We start from the raw sequence: 16761 nt of genomic DNA on the forward strand, positions 1-16761 counted from the left end.
TGTAGATAGTGCCCCCTGTAGATAGTGCCCCCTCTAGATTGTGCCATACATCCTCCTGTAGATTCTTCCTTATAGCCCTCCGTGTAGATTCTGCCATACAGCCCCCTGTAGACAGTGCTATACAGCCCCCTGTAGACAGTGCTATACAGCTCCCCTGTAGACAGTGTCACACCCAAATTGTAGATAGTGTCACCCTTCCCCTTGTAGATTTTGCCCCTGTCCCCATTGTAGACAGTGCCATAGAGCCCCCCTTGTAGATAGTTCCCCCAACCTGCCCCTTGTAGATAGTGCCATACAATCCCCCTGTATATAGTGCCCCCGTAGATAGTGCTCCACCTCCTACTTGTAGATAGTGCCATACAGCCAGCCCTTTAAATAGTGTGACCACCTCCCCCTTGTAGGCAGTGCCATACAGCCCCCCTTGTGGATAGTGCCCTACTGCCCCCTCTGTAGATAGTGCCATACAGCCCCCTGTAGATAGTGGTAAACAGCCCCATGTAGATAGCGCCATACAGCCCCCCAATGTAGATAGCACCATACATATATTTTTCCGGAAAGCTGATGTATCGGAGTATGGGCTCATAGGCTTTCTATTGAGTCCGTACATGATACATTTATTTCCGGGAAATAGCCGAACAGACACGAAGCAGCTGAGCGCTCACACGAACGCTTCAGCTGCTTCGTTCTAGCGATTGGTGGGGGTCTCAGTGCTCGGACCCCCACCAATACAAACATGACATGTCAGAAGTTTGTCGAACGTTTAGCTACACTTTAAGATATCTCATACAAACAATCTGACAAACAAGCTTTATGACTGACAAAAATAGTGTTTATCTGCTACAAATTACAAAAAAGACATTCACAATACACCTATACTTGAGCTTCTCAACCTTCTAAAGATACCACAAAAGGTCACACATTTAGTGAGACTGGCACAAAATATAGGGGACACACAGCTCACTAGTCCCTGGGCAGAGACAATAAATAGCCCATATTTTTGGCCCTTTTTACAAAAAATAAAATAAAACACAATCTTTCTCTAGCATGATATATCTTAATTGAAGCATTAAAAGTTATATTTTAGCCTTGCTTAACTTTCCCACATACTTTACCCTTTCTTTTTCTTCTAAATGCTACTTATTTGTAAGTGGTGTGCACCTTTGGCAAGGCAAATTTTTTTTCTTTTTCCAGAATATACTACCAGAATACCGAACGTGGCCTGTAGCCTAGGTAATGGCAGAGCAGGGAGTGTTTAATAGTATCTGTGGCTGCTAGCGGCTGCATGAGGGGGCACGAGCCAGTAGGTGGCACGGGCCCCCTTATGCCGTGGACCCCGTAGCAGCCGCTATGGCTGCTATAGCGGTAGTTACACCATTGATTTTTATTACTATTATTGCCTTCCCTACTAGTTTAAAATAAATAGAACTGTATTCTTCAGTCATTAATCAATAATGCAATTTATTATTATTTTGCAGATATATTAAAATACTGCTTGTTACACCAATTCCACATCCATCTCAAAATATGAAAAATTGGTTGCATATGGATGGATCAAATAATTTAAGACCACAGGTAATATATACAATATTTAATTTAAAGTAGAGATTAAGGGGTAACTAAACTTTCAGCAAACTTCTAAAATGTAAGGGTGACATGCCAGAAGTTTAGATCGCTGGGTGTCTGAGCACTGAGACCCCCACCATTCGCTAAAACGAAGCAGCAGAAGCGCTCATGTAGCGGTGTATGGGCTCATAAACTTTCTATTGAGTCCGTAAACCAACTGCTCGGCTTTCCGAGAAAAGCTGAACAGAAACTAAGCGGCTCAGTTTGTTGAACATTTAGTTACCCTTTAATTATGCTGAATGAATGGATTATAGACTAAGACTGAATAGCTAATTAGACTCTGTAAGGCCTCATTTGCCCTGTGTTTGCCAATTGCGATTGGCGGGATCGGTCCTGCCACGCTTATGGCTAAACATATGCAAATATATGCCTAAACTGTTGCATAATTTTGCCAATAACTGCTATTAAAAGAAAATATTCAAAAATACAATTTTTTAAATTGTATACATTTGTTTTAAAAAGCGAAGTTGTCTGCGCCTTTAATACAGTTGTAGCAAATTAAATGAGTCAGATACAGCATAATTTCTGGAGTTGGAATCTCTCTCTATATGGCATGTTGCAAATGGTAACAACTGCTAAATATAGCACCCATAGAAAGCTATGGTTCCATGCTGTACTTCTGTGCGCCTTCGATTTTACATTGAGACACACAGACATATTTAGTTTTGGATTCGGTGCAAGCCTGTTTTTGCATGTCAATTGCAGGTATTGATTCTAGAGGAGAGTACAATGTTTTAGAAAAGTGCCATATGGCGAGACACAGAATACCTATGGGCCCATAATACGAAATACAATTTATATAGGCAATACTCTGTGCATTCATTGAGGTGCCTTTAATTTTACATGTGGATGAAAAATAATGCACACATTTCCTGAAATATATAAGACAACATAATTAAATACAATTTTGTTTTTCACTTTTCCAGGCAATTATTACGGCACAACATGAACAGTCAGTACTTCTTAGCGAAATAGAGATTGTAACAACTACAGATAAGAAACATTAATGTATAACAGGCTTGAAAACTGTTTACAGAGATACTTAAAATATTACCTTTTTTCCCCAAATGAACCAATTAACAGATAAATATGTAGATATTAATTGTGGAGAATTTTAGAACCAGAAGACAGCAAAAGGAGTCAAAAATATATACACAAACATTCAAACAGATAATTTTTTCCTATCAATACATTTATTAAATTATAACCTTACAATTTTAGCTGATGATCCAATAACAAAGTATGTTTATAATCACATTTATAAAACTCAAAGCCTTTGTGGATTCTGTTTTTAAGGTTTGTTATTTTCGTATCTAATTATTTAAAGCCCCATACAGTATATCATTGATTAATGTTATTTGTGTACAAAACTTTACTGGATGTTCCCACCACGACTTGATTGCTGCTTGCATTCTTCCGATATATGTGATTACATTTTTGATTACTTTTTGTCACGCCTACATGGTGCTGTATAATTTCTCGTACCCTTTTGATTAAATTCTATTCATGTTTCTTTTATATTGCACTTTTTTGTATAAGTTGCTTGAGGAAGTGTAACGCAGCCTTTATTTCAATAAAATGAGCTTTGAAAAAAATTTATGTATGACTGTTTTTTTATAAACGGGTTGACTGGTTTAGACAGCTGTATCATGGAACTTTAACCAGAGACCATTTAGCGTGGTCTCCAGTCGTGTGATAGTTTTGACAACCTGTCACAACCATCACATTGCTCCTAACAGCAGCGCTTACGCGACCGACTGTGAGGAGCACCATGATACAGCTGTCTAGAGACAGCTGATATCACGGAGCTTTCACCTGGAGACCACTCAGTGTGGTCTCCGGTCATGTGATCGCTGTGACAGCATGTCACAGTGATCACATTGCTCCTCCCCGCAGCGCTTACACGCCGACGGTAAGGGGCTCAGCTATGTGAACGCTGTGACAGCCTGTCACGGTGATCACATCCATGCCGAAGGTAAGGAGCTCCATGATACAGCTGTCTAGACAGCTGAACCGAGCTTCAGAGTGGTCTCTGGTCAGGTGATCGCTGTGACAGCCTGTCACAGCGATCACTAGTTTCATCTTCTCCCTCTCTGGCAGACTGCCAAAGGGGAAGAAGAATAATGTAATGTAAAAAAAAAACCACACACACACACACTTTTTTTTTTTCAATAAAAATTTGGCCACGCACGACCCAGGTCGTCCAGCCAGAGATCGCTATGTCCCGTAGCCTACATTGCATGTAATAAAATTCAATGTGGTTGTGTCACAACGCGCAAGTGTCCACAACATGACAGTTGCAAGAAATCCAAACTGTAATGTCGCAGTTACTTGCAGGTCGCAACGCGACCACATTGACTTTCATTACTTGCGCATTAATTGATTTATATCTGAAAGAGAGTAGTTCTTTTCAATAAACATTCTCTATTTTTTTTAAAAGCTGTCTGTGCCCTTTTCCTTATGTCACTCTGTTTCAAGTTTGCCATAAAGGAGCAAAGTTTTGAAGGTACAGATCACTTCTGACAAATCCAAGACTGGCGATTGAAGCCAACGGCATAAAATGCATTTTTCAATGACCAACAGGGTCACATGTATTATCTTTTAAGCCAAAAGGCCTGAATCATGTTCCTGTCTTTTCGCAGGTATGTAATAAAACAGCATAGCCTGTGGCTGGCGGGGTAAGTCAGCCTCCCACAATGATTTGATAAACCTTAAAGGGGTTTTCCCATGTTGGACATTTATGACATATCCACAGGATATGTCATAAATGTCAGATAGATGCGGGACCCACCTCTGGGACCCGCACCTATCTCTAGAACAGGGTCCCCTTATCCCTGTTCTAGCTGTTTGTGCTCACGCAGACTCACGGTCACTTCATGATTACATGGTCGGGAGTTACGGAAACAGCATAACTCCTGAGCTATGCTGTTCCTGTAACTCCCACAGTAGTGAATGGCAGTTACGGAAGCAACATATGCAAGCTATGCTGTTTTCGTAACTACTATCCAGTTCTATGGGAGTTACAGAAACAGCGTAGCTCAGCGACTTACGCTATTTCCGTAACACCCGATTATGTAATCAGTAAGTAGCTGGGAGTCAGCGTGAGCACAAAAAGCCAGAATGGGGTTTAGGGGGCCCAGTTCTAGAGATAGGTGCGGGTCCCAGAGGTGGGACCTGCATCTATCTGACATTCATGACATACCCTGTGGATATCTTCAGAAAAAGCGTGGTGAACAGCAACACACGTCTCCCAAGTTTCAATCAATATGTTCTTTTATTAGTCAAACATCCAGTAAAAAAATGGCAACGTTTCGACCCGTGACAAGTGGAGGGTCTTTCTCAGGCCTTATGATTGAGGCTTGAGAAAGACCCTCCACTTGTCACGGGTCGAAACGTTGCCATTTTTTTCCTGGATGTTTGACTAATAAAAGAACATATTGATTGAAACTTGGGAGACGTGTGCTGCTGTTCACTACGCTTATTCTGAAGATTACATTACGTCAGAGTGGGTTTGTCTGATTTTACAGCGTGACACCGCTCCTGATGACGGGATTTGTGCTGCTTCAAATATTGTATTTTTTGGATTATACCCTGTGGATATGTCATAAATGTCTCTGATGGGAAAACCCCTTTAAAAAGCCTTCTATTTGTGGGCAGCTCCACATTCCATGTAGTAGATTCGCTATGTTTAAACCACATTTAGGATAGCAGCGAAGGTAATGGGCTATTGTGTCCCGATACGGCAAATCAAAAGCATAGGTAGCCTTGTGCATAAGGAAGTAATGCATTTTAAGCCGCTGCTCATTAATCATTGCCTTCTTGACCCGCTCTTACCCCTCTAGTATCTTGTCCGGCACTTTAGAATCCTCCAACTCTCTCTCCCAATGTTTAAAGCAAGAAGGACTGAAAAGCCGAAGTATCGGAGTCCTTTTTCTATGATGTATAATTGATAAGGAGTGTATTGGGCATATTGTCAATACTGGTTAGAACCGAAACTGTGTTTCAAAGAGAATTCCTGCCAACTCAATAGTTTTACTTCCTCTACATGTAATAGGTATCTCAGCCCTAAAATCCCATTGGTTTTCCACTGTTCAAACAAGTTATTCTCTCCACCCTGTGGAAAGGCCTTATGTACTTGGACAGACAATTTGCAAGTCCAAACAGTTTTCGAATTGCCGCCTTCCAGGCTCCTATCGTATCTCTAAGGAGAAAACTATTCTTAACATGCCGAGGAAGTCCCGCATACTGCATATGTAATAGGGCTTTAATATCATCCGAACCCGCTAGCTCTTGTTCTAAAGGTACATTAGAATAAAGGCGCGTGCCATGAATTTAGTCTCTAATATGCCTCCCAAGGGCGGCTAGATTATAGCAATGTATCAATGACAGTTGCAGGCCGCCTTCATTCTTAGGATTGCCGCTTTTGACTGTCAATATGTTTTAACAATAAAGGCATGATCTGTATGGGATAAAGAAGATGGTCAAAGCTGACCATCTTGAGGAGAGCAGCCCTCCTTAACTATTTTGTCTATCAAGGGCTGGTAGTTGAGAATGTACAACACCGAATGCACCTTCCCAATTTTGATTCCCAAATAAGTTATATAGGTCTGGGCTATGTCCACTGTTGTTGTCAAAGTCATCTTGAAAAGCCACTGGCTTTTAATAACATTAATTTAACATTCTGAGAAAGTTCCAAAATACTGCAGTCCCTCTAGCACTCCCTGTAAATGGTCCTGTCGTGAGTTCACAAACATCAATAGGTCATCCGCAAAACAAGTGAGTTTGACCTCCTGCCTACCTATTCTGATACCTTCATACTCATCCAAAGCCATAAAACGTCTGGCCAGGGGTTCCAGGGCAATATTAAACAATAAGGAAGAGAGGGGGCAGCCCTGCCCCATGCCTTTTTGGAGATGGATCGGCGCAGAGATAATCCTGAGGCCTGGGGGGCTAAATACAGAGCCTCCAGATAGTTGCAAAAGATCCCAAACTGATCCAGGACCACATCCAGCTACTCCCTGGTCACATTGTTGATGGCCTTTTTGGCATCTAAAATAAAAAATGCAGGAGACTCCCAATCCTCATCTCCTTGGCAACCGCACCCTTAACTGTAAAAACTGTGCGGAGATTTGTTACTGCCAATCTCCCTTTTACAAATCCTACTTGATGGGGACCAATAAACTGAAATAGCAGTGCAGCCAATCTGTTGGTCAGTATGTTTAATAAGATTTTAATGTCCTGATCTTATCAACGATATTGGCCTATATGATCCTGAATTGGCTGGGTCTTTACCTGCTTTGTGCAGTACTTTAATATATGCAGTATTCCCTGATTGCAGAAAAACATTATTACTCAGTATATGATTGTAGACACAGACAGATGACAGTTCCTCCGTCTGGCCCCGGGGGTTTATTATTTGGTAGTTTCTTTATTGTTGTCGTCACCTCCTGTTCTGTGATCAAGACATTAAGAGAGTCTCTATCAGAGTCAGTTAAAGAAGGTAGCTGCATTGCCTGAGCGTTGTTGTGTTACCTAAAGTTTGTCATTGCAAATGGTCTCCTAGTGTTTTCCAGTTCCCAGTGTTACCCGTTCCTGCTGCCTGTACCCTATATCCCGTGCTACCGTGCCTCTGTGCCGTAAAGAGTTGGAGTCGTGTTGTGTCTTCCGCTGCATCTATTGTGTCACACCCCACCGGGTGTCTGTCTACTGTCGGAGACTCATCTTAGCCTGAATCCACCGCTACTGTCTACATTGCCTCAGGTACCCTTTCTGGACTATAGACATTGTATTGTACCTGTTTGGCCAGCTGCTATCCCGCTATGCGGTACGGCCCAGTGGGTCCACACCCCGCGTTGTGACAGTACGCTCAGGCCATGGACCCCGCTGGTCAATTCAAGGGCCTGTCACACTCCCGAGCCATGCAGGTGGCCTGCAGGACATGCGAGCACGACAGGATCAACTTCTTGTGGCAGTAGACTCCATGGCACAGCAGCTAGGGGCGCTAGCTGCTTCCTTCTCTGCTCCTTTTCCAGCCTCAGTGACTGATCCTCCTGCTACACCTCTTGGCAGCTCCAGTTCTGCCACTTAATTTCAATGGAGACGCAAGCACGTGCAGTGGATTTCTTAACCAGTGTCATATCCACTTTACACTGCACGCCAGAGCATTTCCTTCAGATGGAGCCAGGAACACCTCCATTATTTCGTTACTTTCCCGCAAGGCCCTGGCGTCGGAAAACACAATCTGGGAATGACAGAGACAAGAGACTTTCAGGGGTTCGTGATGTTATTCCGCACTGTGTTTGAGGAGCCTGGACGAGTCTCGTCGGCAGCTACTGCTATGCTGAACCTTCGCCAGGAGGACGCCTCCGTGTACACCATCCAGTTCCGGACCCTGGCAGGAGAGCTGTCCTGGAACAATGAGGCGTTCGTATGAAGATGAACTTGCTGTTCGGGATCTACCACCTCCTTTGGATGACCTGATTCTACGTGCCACCCGAGTGTACATGAGGCTCAGAGAAAGCTCTCAAGAGGTTCGACAATAGAGAAGGCTTCCTAGACTAGCGCCCAACTTCCAGCAACCCCTCTTGCCTTCATCTACTGCTCCACCCGAGGTCCCGATGCAACTGGATTGTCTTAAACTGTCTGTCTAGGAGAAACAGCGCAGGCGCATTTCTGGACTCTGTCTATATTGCGGCCTCGCTGGCCATGTCGTGCATCTATGTCCCCAGAAGCCAAAAAACTCCAACGCCTAGGATTGGTTGGGGAGACAACCCTTGGCGACACAGCATTAGATAGAGAACTCTCCTCAAAGCTTTTCATCCCTGTGACCATTGTCGCTGGCAAGAGGCCTCATCCGGTCTCTGCCTACCTGGACTCTGGCTCTGTATCCAATTTTATACGCAAAGATCTTGTGGATCTTCTTCACTTGCCCACTACCCTTCTGGAGAAGCCGTTAATCATTGCCTCGGTAGATGGACTGCCGCTGCCCGACCCAATATTGTCTGTGACCAAGCCGCTGAGGCTTCAAATGGGAGCCCTTCACTCTGAGCTCATCTCCCTGTTTGTCCTGCCCAAGGCCGTCAACCCTCTGCTGCTGGGTTTGCCTTGGCTCCGTCTACACGCCCCAGTCCTGGATTGGAACTCCGGAGAGGTTCTCCAGTGGGGTCCCAAGTGTCTCAAACGCTGTCTGGGGCATATCCATTCGCCTCAGTCTCCTCTGCATCAGTCATTGGCAGGGTTGCCTCTTTGTTACTCTCAGTTCTCAGAAGTCTTCGACAAGAAGGAGGCAGAGACGTTGCCACCACATCGAGCGTATGAGTAATGTCGGGGTGGGGAGACAGACAGGTGAGCCCTAATCTACCCGCCACTCAGTCCCTGCCTACTTGCACGGCCCGTCCTAGGCGACGGTGTACAACTGGGCGACGGTCCCTACGCTCAATAAGTGCACGACAGACTAACCGACAAGGGTACACAGAAGCTAAGGGAAATGGGGCAGCTGCCCACGGCAACACCGTGGGCAACAAGAGTAGTGAACGAGCCGAGTCAAACCAGGAGTGTACGAAGTACCAAACGCAGAGCAGGAGCATAGTCAGTAAAGCCAGGGTCAATTTGAAGCAGAGGTCAATAGTGCTAGCAGGAACAACAGAGCCAGGAAACCAGACAGAATCACAGGCAAAGGAAGAGCAGGAAATGAAGGTATAAATAGACCGAGGGCAGGAGCTAGCTCTGTCTGGCCAGGCTGTGATAGGTTCTCCCACTCCTCAGCCTACCAGCCTGAGTGGTAGCAGATCGAGTCACTCTATCAGACCTAGGAGCAGATGCAGACTAATTAACCACGGGCGTCGACACAGAAGCTGTGTCTGGCAGATCCTTTACAGTACCCCCCCCCTTTTATGAGGGGCCACTGGACCCTTCCTAGGTGAACATGGCTTATTGGGGAACCGAAGATGGAACCTCCTGAGCAATACCCCAGCGTGAACATCCCGGGCGGGTACCCATGTCCTCTCCTCAGGCCCGTATCCTCTCCAATGGACCAGGTACTGGAGGGAGCCTTGGATCATCCTGCTGTCCACAATCTTGGCCACCTCGAATTCTACCCCTTCAGGGGTGAGAACAGGGACAGGAGGTTTCCTCGAGGTTACCAAGGACTGGGAGCAGCGTTTCAGGAGGGAGGCATGAAACACAATGTGTATTTGAAAAGACGGGGGTAACTCCAGCCGGAAGGAGACAGGGTTAAGGACCTCAATGACCTTGTACGGCCCTATATACCGGGGAGCAAATTTTTTGGACGGAACTTTAAGACGCAAATTTTTTGAAGACAGCCACACCAGATCCCCGACCACAAACAAGGGGTTAGCAGAACGTCTTCTATCTGCCTGAGTCTTTTGTATGCTCTGGGACGTCTCTAGATTCTTCTGAACCTGGGCCCAGACTGTGCACAGTTCCCGATGAACTACATCTACCTCGGGATTGTTGGAACCACCAAGTGAAACGGAGGAGAACCGTGGATTAAACCTAAAATTACAGAAAAAGGGGGAGACCCCTGACGAGTTACTGACCCGGTTATTAAGGGAAAATTTGGCGAGGGAAATGAAGGAGACCCAATCAAATTGGCAGTCGGAGATAAAACACCTTAAATATTGTTCTAGAGACTGATTAGTCCTCTCAGTTTGGCCATTAGTTTCAGGATGGAAGGCCGAGGAGAAGGACAGATCAATCTCCAACTTTTTACAGAAAGCTCTCCAAAACAATGAAACAAATTGTACCCCACTGTCAGAAACAATATTGACAGGAACCCCATGGAAACTCAGGATGTGTTTGACAAACAAGGTAGCTAACGTTTTGGCATTGGGTAGTTTCTTGAGGGGCACAAAGTGGCACATCTTACTGAAGCGCTCTACTGCAACCCACACCACCGACTTGCCTTGAGATGGAGGCAGATCGGTGATAAAATCCATGGAGATATGGGTCCAAGGTCTCTGGGGAATGGGCAAAGAACATAGTAAGCCCGCTGGTCGGGACCTGGGAGTCTTGGACCTAGCACAAATTTCACAAGCGGCGACGTAGACCTTAACGTCTTTAGGCAACCCAGTCCCCCAATAGTTTCTAGCAATGAGGTGCTTGGTACCCAGGATGCCTGGGTGGCCAGATAGTGCAGAGTCATGATTTTCCCTGAGTACCCTTAGCTGGAATTGCAGGGGAACAAACAGCTTGTTCTCAGGAAGGTTCCCGGGAGCTGAACCTTGATCAGCCGCAATTTTGGAGACTAAGTCAGAATCAACAGAGGATATGATTATACCTGTGGGCAAAACACAAGCAGGATCTTCCTGCAAAGGAGGGCTGGCCATGAAGCTATGCGACAGTGCATCAGCTTTAATATTTTTAGACCCAGCCCTATAGGTGACCACAAAGTTGAATCTAGTAAAAAACAACGCCCATCGAGCTTGTCTCGGGTTTAGCCTCCGGACAGATTCTAGGAAAACCAGATTCTTGTGGTCGGTAAGGACCGTTACCAGGTGCCTAGCCCCCTCCAAGAAGTGGCGCCACTCTTCAAATGCCCAGTTAATGGCTAAGAGTTTGCGGTTGCCCACGTCATAGTTACTCTCAGTGGGCGAGAACTTCCTGGAGAAGTAGGCACAGGGACGGAGATGGGTGAGGGACCTGGTACCCTGGAACAAGACAGCCCCCACTCCCACCTCGGAGGCGTCAACCTCCACGATGAATGGCTCTATTTGGTTAGGCTGAATCAGCACTGGGGCAGAGATAAAGCACTTCTTAAGGATCTCAAAAGCCTGGACCGCCTCCGGAGGCCAGTGGAGGAGATCAGCACCTTTGCGAGTAAGATCCGTAAGAGGCTTAGCGATGACCGAGAAGTTAGCAATAAATCTCCTGTAATAATTAGCAAACCCCAGGAAGCACTGTAACGCCTTCAGGGAGGCAGGTTGGACCCATTCAGCCACAGCCTGAACCTTGGCAGTGTCCATGCGGAATTCATTAGGAGTGAGGATTTGACCCAAAAATTGTATCTCCTGCACCCCAAACACACATTTTTCGGATTTAGCAAAGAGTTTGTTTTCCCGAAGGGCCTGGAGCACCTTCCTGACATGCTCAATGTGGGAGGACCAGTCCTTGGAAAATACAAGTATATCATCAAGGTACACTACAAGAAATACCCCCAGGTAGTCTCTTAAAATCTCATTTATGAAATTCTGGAAGACCGCGGGAGCATTACACAACCCAAAGGGCATGACAAGGTATTCAAAATGACTTTCGGGCGTGTTAAACGCAGTCTTCCACTCATCCCCTTCTCTGATTCGGATAAGTTTATAGATATAAGCCCCCCGAAGATCAAACTTAGAGAACCATTGGGCCCCCTGAACCTGATTGAAGAGATTAGGAATCAAAGGAAGGAGATACTGGTTCCTTACAGTGACCTTATTCAAGTTTCGGTAATCGATGCACGGCCTAAGACAACCATCCTTCTTCCTTACGAAGAAGAAGCCAGCACCTACCGGAGAAGTAGAGGGGAGAATGTAACCCTTGGCCAGGCTTTCCTGCATATATTCTCTCATGGCCTCGCGTTCGGGAGAAGAGAGATTAAAAATCCTACCCTTAGGGAGCTTAACTCCTGGTACCAAATCGATAGTGCAATCGTATTCTCTATGAGGAGGTAACACTTCGGAGGCCTTTTTAGAAAAAACATCAGCAAAGTCCTGAATAAACTCAGGTAGAGTGTTCACCTCCTCAGGAAGAGAAATAAAATTAACAGAAAAACAGGACGTCATGCATTCATTACCCCATTTGGTAAGATCCCCAGTATTCCAGTTAAACGTGGTATTATGCATCTGCAACCAGGGAAGGCCTAAAACCAAATCGGACGATAATCCCTGCATCACCAGTACAGAACACTGCTCCAAATGAATGGAGCCAACAATGAGTTCAAAAACAGGGGTATGCTGCGTAAAATGACCATTAGTAAGTGGAGTGGAGTCGATACCCACTACCGGGACAGGTTTAGGCAAATCAATCAATGGCATAGCTAGAGACATAGCAAATTCCACAGACATAATATTAGCAGAAGACCCTGAATCCACGATGGCACTGCCGATGGCAGACCTACCCTCAAAAGAGACCTGAAAGGGAAGCAAGATCTTATTAAGTTTCATAATTACGGGAAATACCTGTGCGCCCAAGCAACCTCCCCGATGGTCACTTAGGCGCTGAAGTTTTCCGGCTGCTTATTCTTACGCCTTGGACAGTTGTTCACTTGATGCTGGTCATTCCCACAGTAGAAGTAGAGACCATTCTTCCTGTGGAGCTCTCTACGCTGTTGGGGAGACACGGAGGCCCCGAGTTGCATTGGTTCATCCGAGATTATCGTGGAAGAACAAAGCAACGGAACCTCAGGAGCCATCATGGGGGAGCCAGAGGAGAAGGCACAAAAATGTTCAAGTCGTCGTTCCCTGAGACGTCGGTCAAGACGTACCGCTAAAGCTATAACCTGATCTAGAGAGTCAGAAGAGGGATAGCTAACTAGCAGGTCTTTCAGGGCGTTCGACAGACCCAATCTAAACTAGCACCTCAAGGCAAGGTCATTACACCGAGAATGCGCACCACTTCCTAAAGTCAGAACAGTACTCCTCAACGGGTCTCTTACCCTGACGTAAGGTCACCAGCTGACTCTCGTCAAAGGCAGTCTTGTCAGTCTCGTCATAGATGAGCCCGAGAGCAGAAAAAAAAGGTCAACAGAGGAAAGTTCTGGGGCGTCAGGAGACAAGGTGAAGGCCCATTCTTGGGGGCCATCCTGGAGCCGGGACATAATTATACCCACTCGCTGGCTCTCAGAACCTGAGGAGTATGGTCTTAATCGGAAATAGAGCCTACAACTCTCCCAAAAGGAGAAAAAAGTCTTCCGGTCCCCTGAGAACCAGTCAGGCAACTTGAGATGGGGTTCAAGAGGTGAGGTGGAGGGCGCTACCTGGTTAGCATCATGCTGGTTGCACCTCTGAGCCAGGGCTTGGACCTGTAGGGAGAGACCCTGCATTTGCTGAGCCAGGGTCTCAAGGGGGTCCATAGTTGTGTAGGAACCAGGGTAGAAAAGGTATATGGGCCTGTGATTAAGTACTGTCGGGGTGGGGAGACAGACAGGTGAGCCCTAATCTACCCGCCACTCAGTCCCTGCCTACTTGCACGGCCTGTCCTAGGCGACGGCGTACAACTGGGCGACGGTCCCTACGCTCAGTAAGTGCACGACAGACAAACAGACAAGGGTACACAGAAGCTAAGGGAAATGGGGCAGTTGCCCACGGCAACACTGTGAGCAACAAGAGTAGTGAACGAGCCGAGTCAAACCAGGAGTGTACGAGGTACCAAACGCAGAGCAGGAGCGTAGTCAGTAAAGCCAGGGTCAATTTGAAGCAGAGGTCAATAGTGCTAGCAGGAACAGCAGAGCCAGGAAACCAGACAGAATCACAGGCAAAGGAAGAGCAGGAAATGAAGGTATAAATAGACCGAGGGTGGGAGCTAGCTCCGTCTAGCCAGGCTTTGATAGGTTCTCCCACTCCTCAGCCTACCAGCCTGAGTTGTAGCAGATCGAGTTACTCTATCAGACCTAGGAGCAGATGCAGACTGATTAACCACGGGCGTCGACACAGAAGCTGTGTCTGGTAGATCCTTTACAGTATAATTGTCCTATTGACTTGGTTCCTGATTTTCCCTTCCTCGCGGTAGAGTATACCCTCTCTCCTTACCTGAAACCCAGTCAATGTCTGCCTATATTAAGGAGAATCTAGAGAGGGGCTTCATATGTAAATCCTCATCCCCGGCCGGAGCCAGGTTTTTCTTTGTCAAGAAAAAAGACGGATCCCTCTGGCCCTGCATTGACTATCGGGGTCTCAACCAGATCACGGTAAAGAACAGATACCCATTGCCTTTAATCTCTGAACTGTTTGATCGCATACAGGGGGCAATATTTTTTTCTAAACTAGACCTGCGGGGGGTCTACAAGCTAATCCGGATTCGTCAGGGTGACGAGTGGAAGACTGATGGGCACTACGTGATAGGCACTATGAATACCTGGTTATGCCCTTTGGCCTGTGTAACGCCCCCCGCGATTTTTCAAGAATTTTTCAATGACATTTTTCGTGATCTCCTCTATGTCTGTGTTGTGGTGTATCTCGATGACATTTTGGGGACTGTATTTAGGAGGTCTGGTCTGGGGTCTGTATCAGTTTAAGGGGTTTAGGGTCTGTATATTTAGGGTCTGTGTTAGTTTAAGTGGTCTGGGGTCGGTATTTAGGTGGTCTGTTTTACTTTGAGGTCTGGAGTCTGTATTTAGGGGGTATGGTCTGGGGTCTGTTTTAAATTATAGCGTCTATTTAGGGGGCCTGTTCTAGGGTCTGTATTAGTTTAGGGGTCTTTATTTAGGGGTCTGTATTTAGGGGGTCTGATCTGGGGTCTGTATTAGTTTATAGAGTCTATTTAGGGGGCATGTTCTAGGGTCTGTATTAGGTTAGGTGTCTGTAGTTAGGGGTCTGGTCTGGGGTCTCTATTAGAATAGGGGGTCTGGTCTGGGGTCTTTATTACTTAAGGAGTCAGGTCTTTTGGTCATTATTAGTGTAGGGGTCAGGTCTGGGGTCTGTATTTAGGGGGTCTTGTCTCGGGGTTTGTATTAAGGGGTGTGGTCTGTGGTCTGTATTAGTTTATGGGGTCTGTATTTAGGGGTCTGTATTCGTTTTGGGGTCTTTATTTAGCGGTCGGTATTAATTTAGGTGGTCTGGTCTGAGGTCTGTATTAAATGAGTCAGGTCTGGGGTCTTATTAGTGTAGAGGGTCAGGTCTGGTCTCTGTATTTAGGGGTCTGGTCTGAGGTCTGTATTTATTTAGGGTGCTTGTTCTGGGGTCTGTATTTGTTTAGGTGGGGTCTGGTCTGGGGACTGCAGTAGTTTTGATGGTCTGGGGTCTTTATGTATCCTATGATCTAGTCTGGGGTCCAAATTTATTAGTCTGAGTAAAAGGGGTTGTCCGGGCACATCGATAGGTCATCAGTATAAAAAACGGTCTGTGCCCGCACCACCCCTTTAATGTATGGGCCTGGGCCTTGGTGTCTAAATTTGTGTGTTTCTATAGGGGCTGGAAATGGCTGCAGAAGTGATGGGCAAAGATGTCTCATCAGGAGAAGTCACCGTAACGGTCTCCGTCAGATGGAGAAGAAAAGAAAATTGCTCATTAGAGAAGACTTCACTGGATCTATAGGGGATCTCCTCTCCTGACATGTCTGTTGCAGGTAATCCTTGTATTTTACATATCTCTGTGTACCCAGAGCTAATAGACAAATACGTGTTACCATTCACATTGTCAGGAGGATCTGTCCCTGCACAGTGTAATACTTTCAGCAATGGTTGGAGACTGTCTGTATGTAGGGACACAGCCCTTTGACAAGGGGAATCGTAACAACCATTTGTCAATGCTCACACAACAAGGTGGTGTTCACTATAGACACGGCAGAGCGGCAGTGGGGAAGGGGGGCCCAAGTTTGTGGAACAGCCCAGGGCCTATGGTCTACTTAATCCGCCACGGCCTGCCATTCAGCGCCTTTCTACGAGTGAAGCGGCGCGATACTTTGCGCCGCTTGCATCATTGAAAAGCGCTGATTGACAGGGAAGCGTTCAACCCCAGGAGACCTGCGCAGAAGAGAGCAGGTCTCCATTGCTGCCGGACGGCGTGGTTACCGGATTACGGTGAGTTTGAATAGTTTGTTATTTTATCGCAATAAAAAAGTGTGTGGCTTTATCTATGGGGGTGGCTTTATCTACAGGGGGGGCTTTATCTATGGGGGGCTTTATCTACCAGGGGGGGCTTTTTCTATGGTGGGGCTCTATCTTCAGGGGGGGCTATATACTGGGGTGGGCTATATGTGCAGCACTATATATAGGGGTGGGCTATATCTACAGGGGGGCTCTATACAGGGGTGGGCTATCTGTGGAACACTATATACAGGGGTGGGCTATATCTACAGGGGGCTATATACAGGGGTGGGCTATCTGTGGAGCACTATAAACAGGGGTGGGCTATATCTACAGGGGGCTATATACAGGGTGGGCTATCTGTTGAGCACTATAGGGGGAGCTATATGTGGGAC

General features: G+C 46.2%; 1 protein-coding gene across 1 annotated transcript in view; it reads left to right on the forward strand.

The window, feature by feature from the left end:
- LOC142741400 (interleukin-5 receptor subunit alpha-like) overlaps nt 1-2846 on the forward strand; it is a 53042-nt gene extending 50196 nt beyond the window's left edge. The window contains exons 10-11 of the mRNA XM_075850781.1: nt 1476-1572; nt 2550-2846. Of these exons, the coding sequence (XP_075706896.1) occupies nt 1476-1572; nt 2550-2630 (178 nt within the window). The 3' untranslated portion in view covers nt 2631-2846. The remainder of the gene's footprint in view (nt 1-1475; nt 1573-2549) is intronic.
- The last annotated feature ends 13915 nt before the right edge of the window (nt 2847-16761 follow it).

The sequence above is a fragment of the Rhinoderma darwinii genome, chromosome 2 (assembly GCF_050947455.1).
Source record: "Rhinoderma darwinii isolate aRhiDar2 chromosome 2, aRhiDar2.hap1, whole genome shotgun sequence".
Classification (NCBI taxonomy): Eukaryota; Metazoa; Chordata; class Amphibia; order Anura; family Rhinodermatidae; genus Rhinoderma; species Rhinoderma darwinii.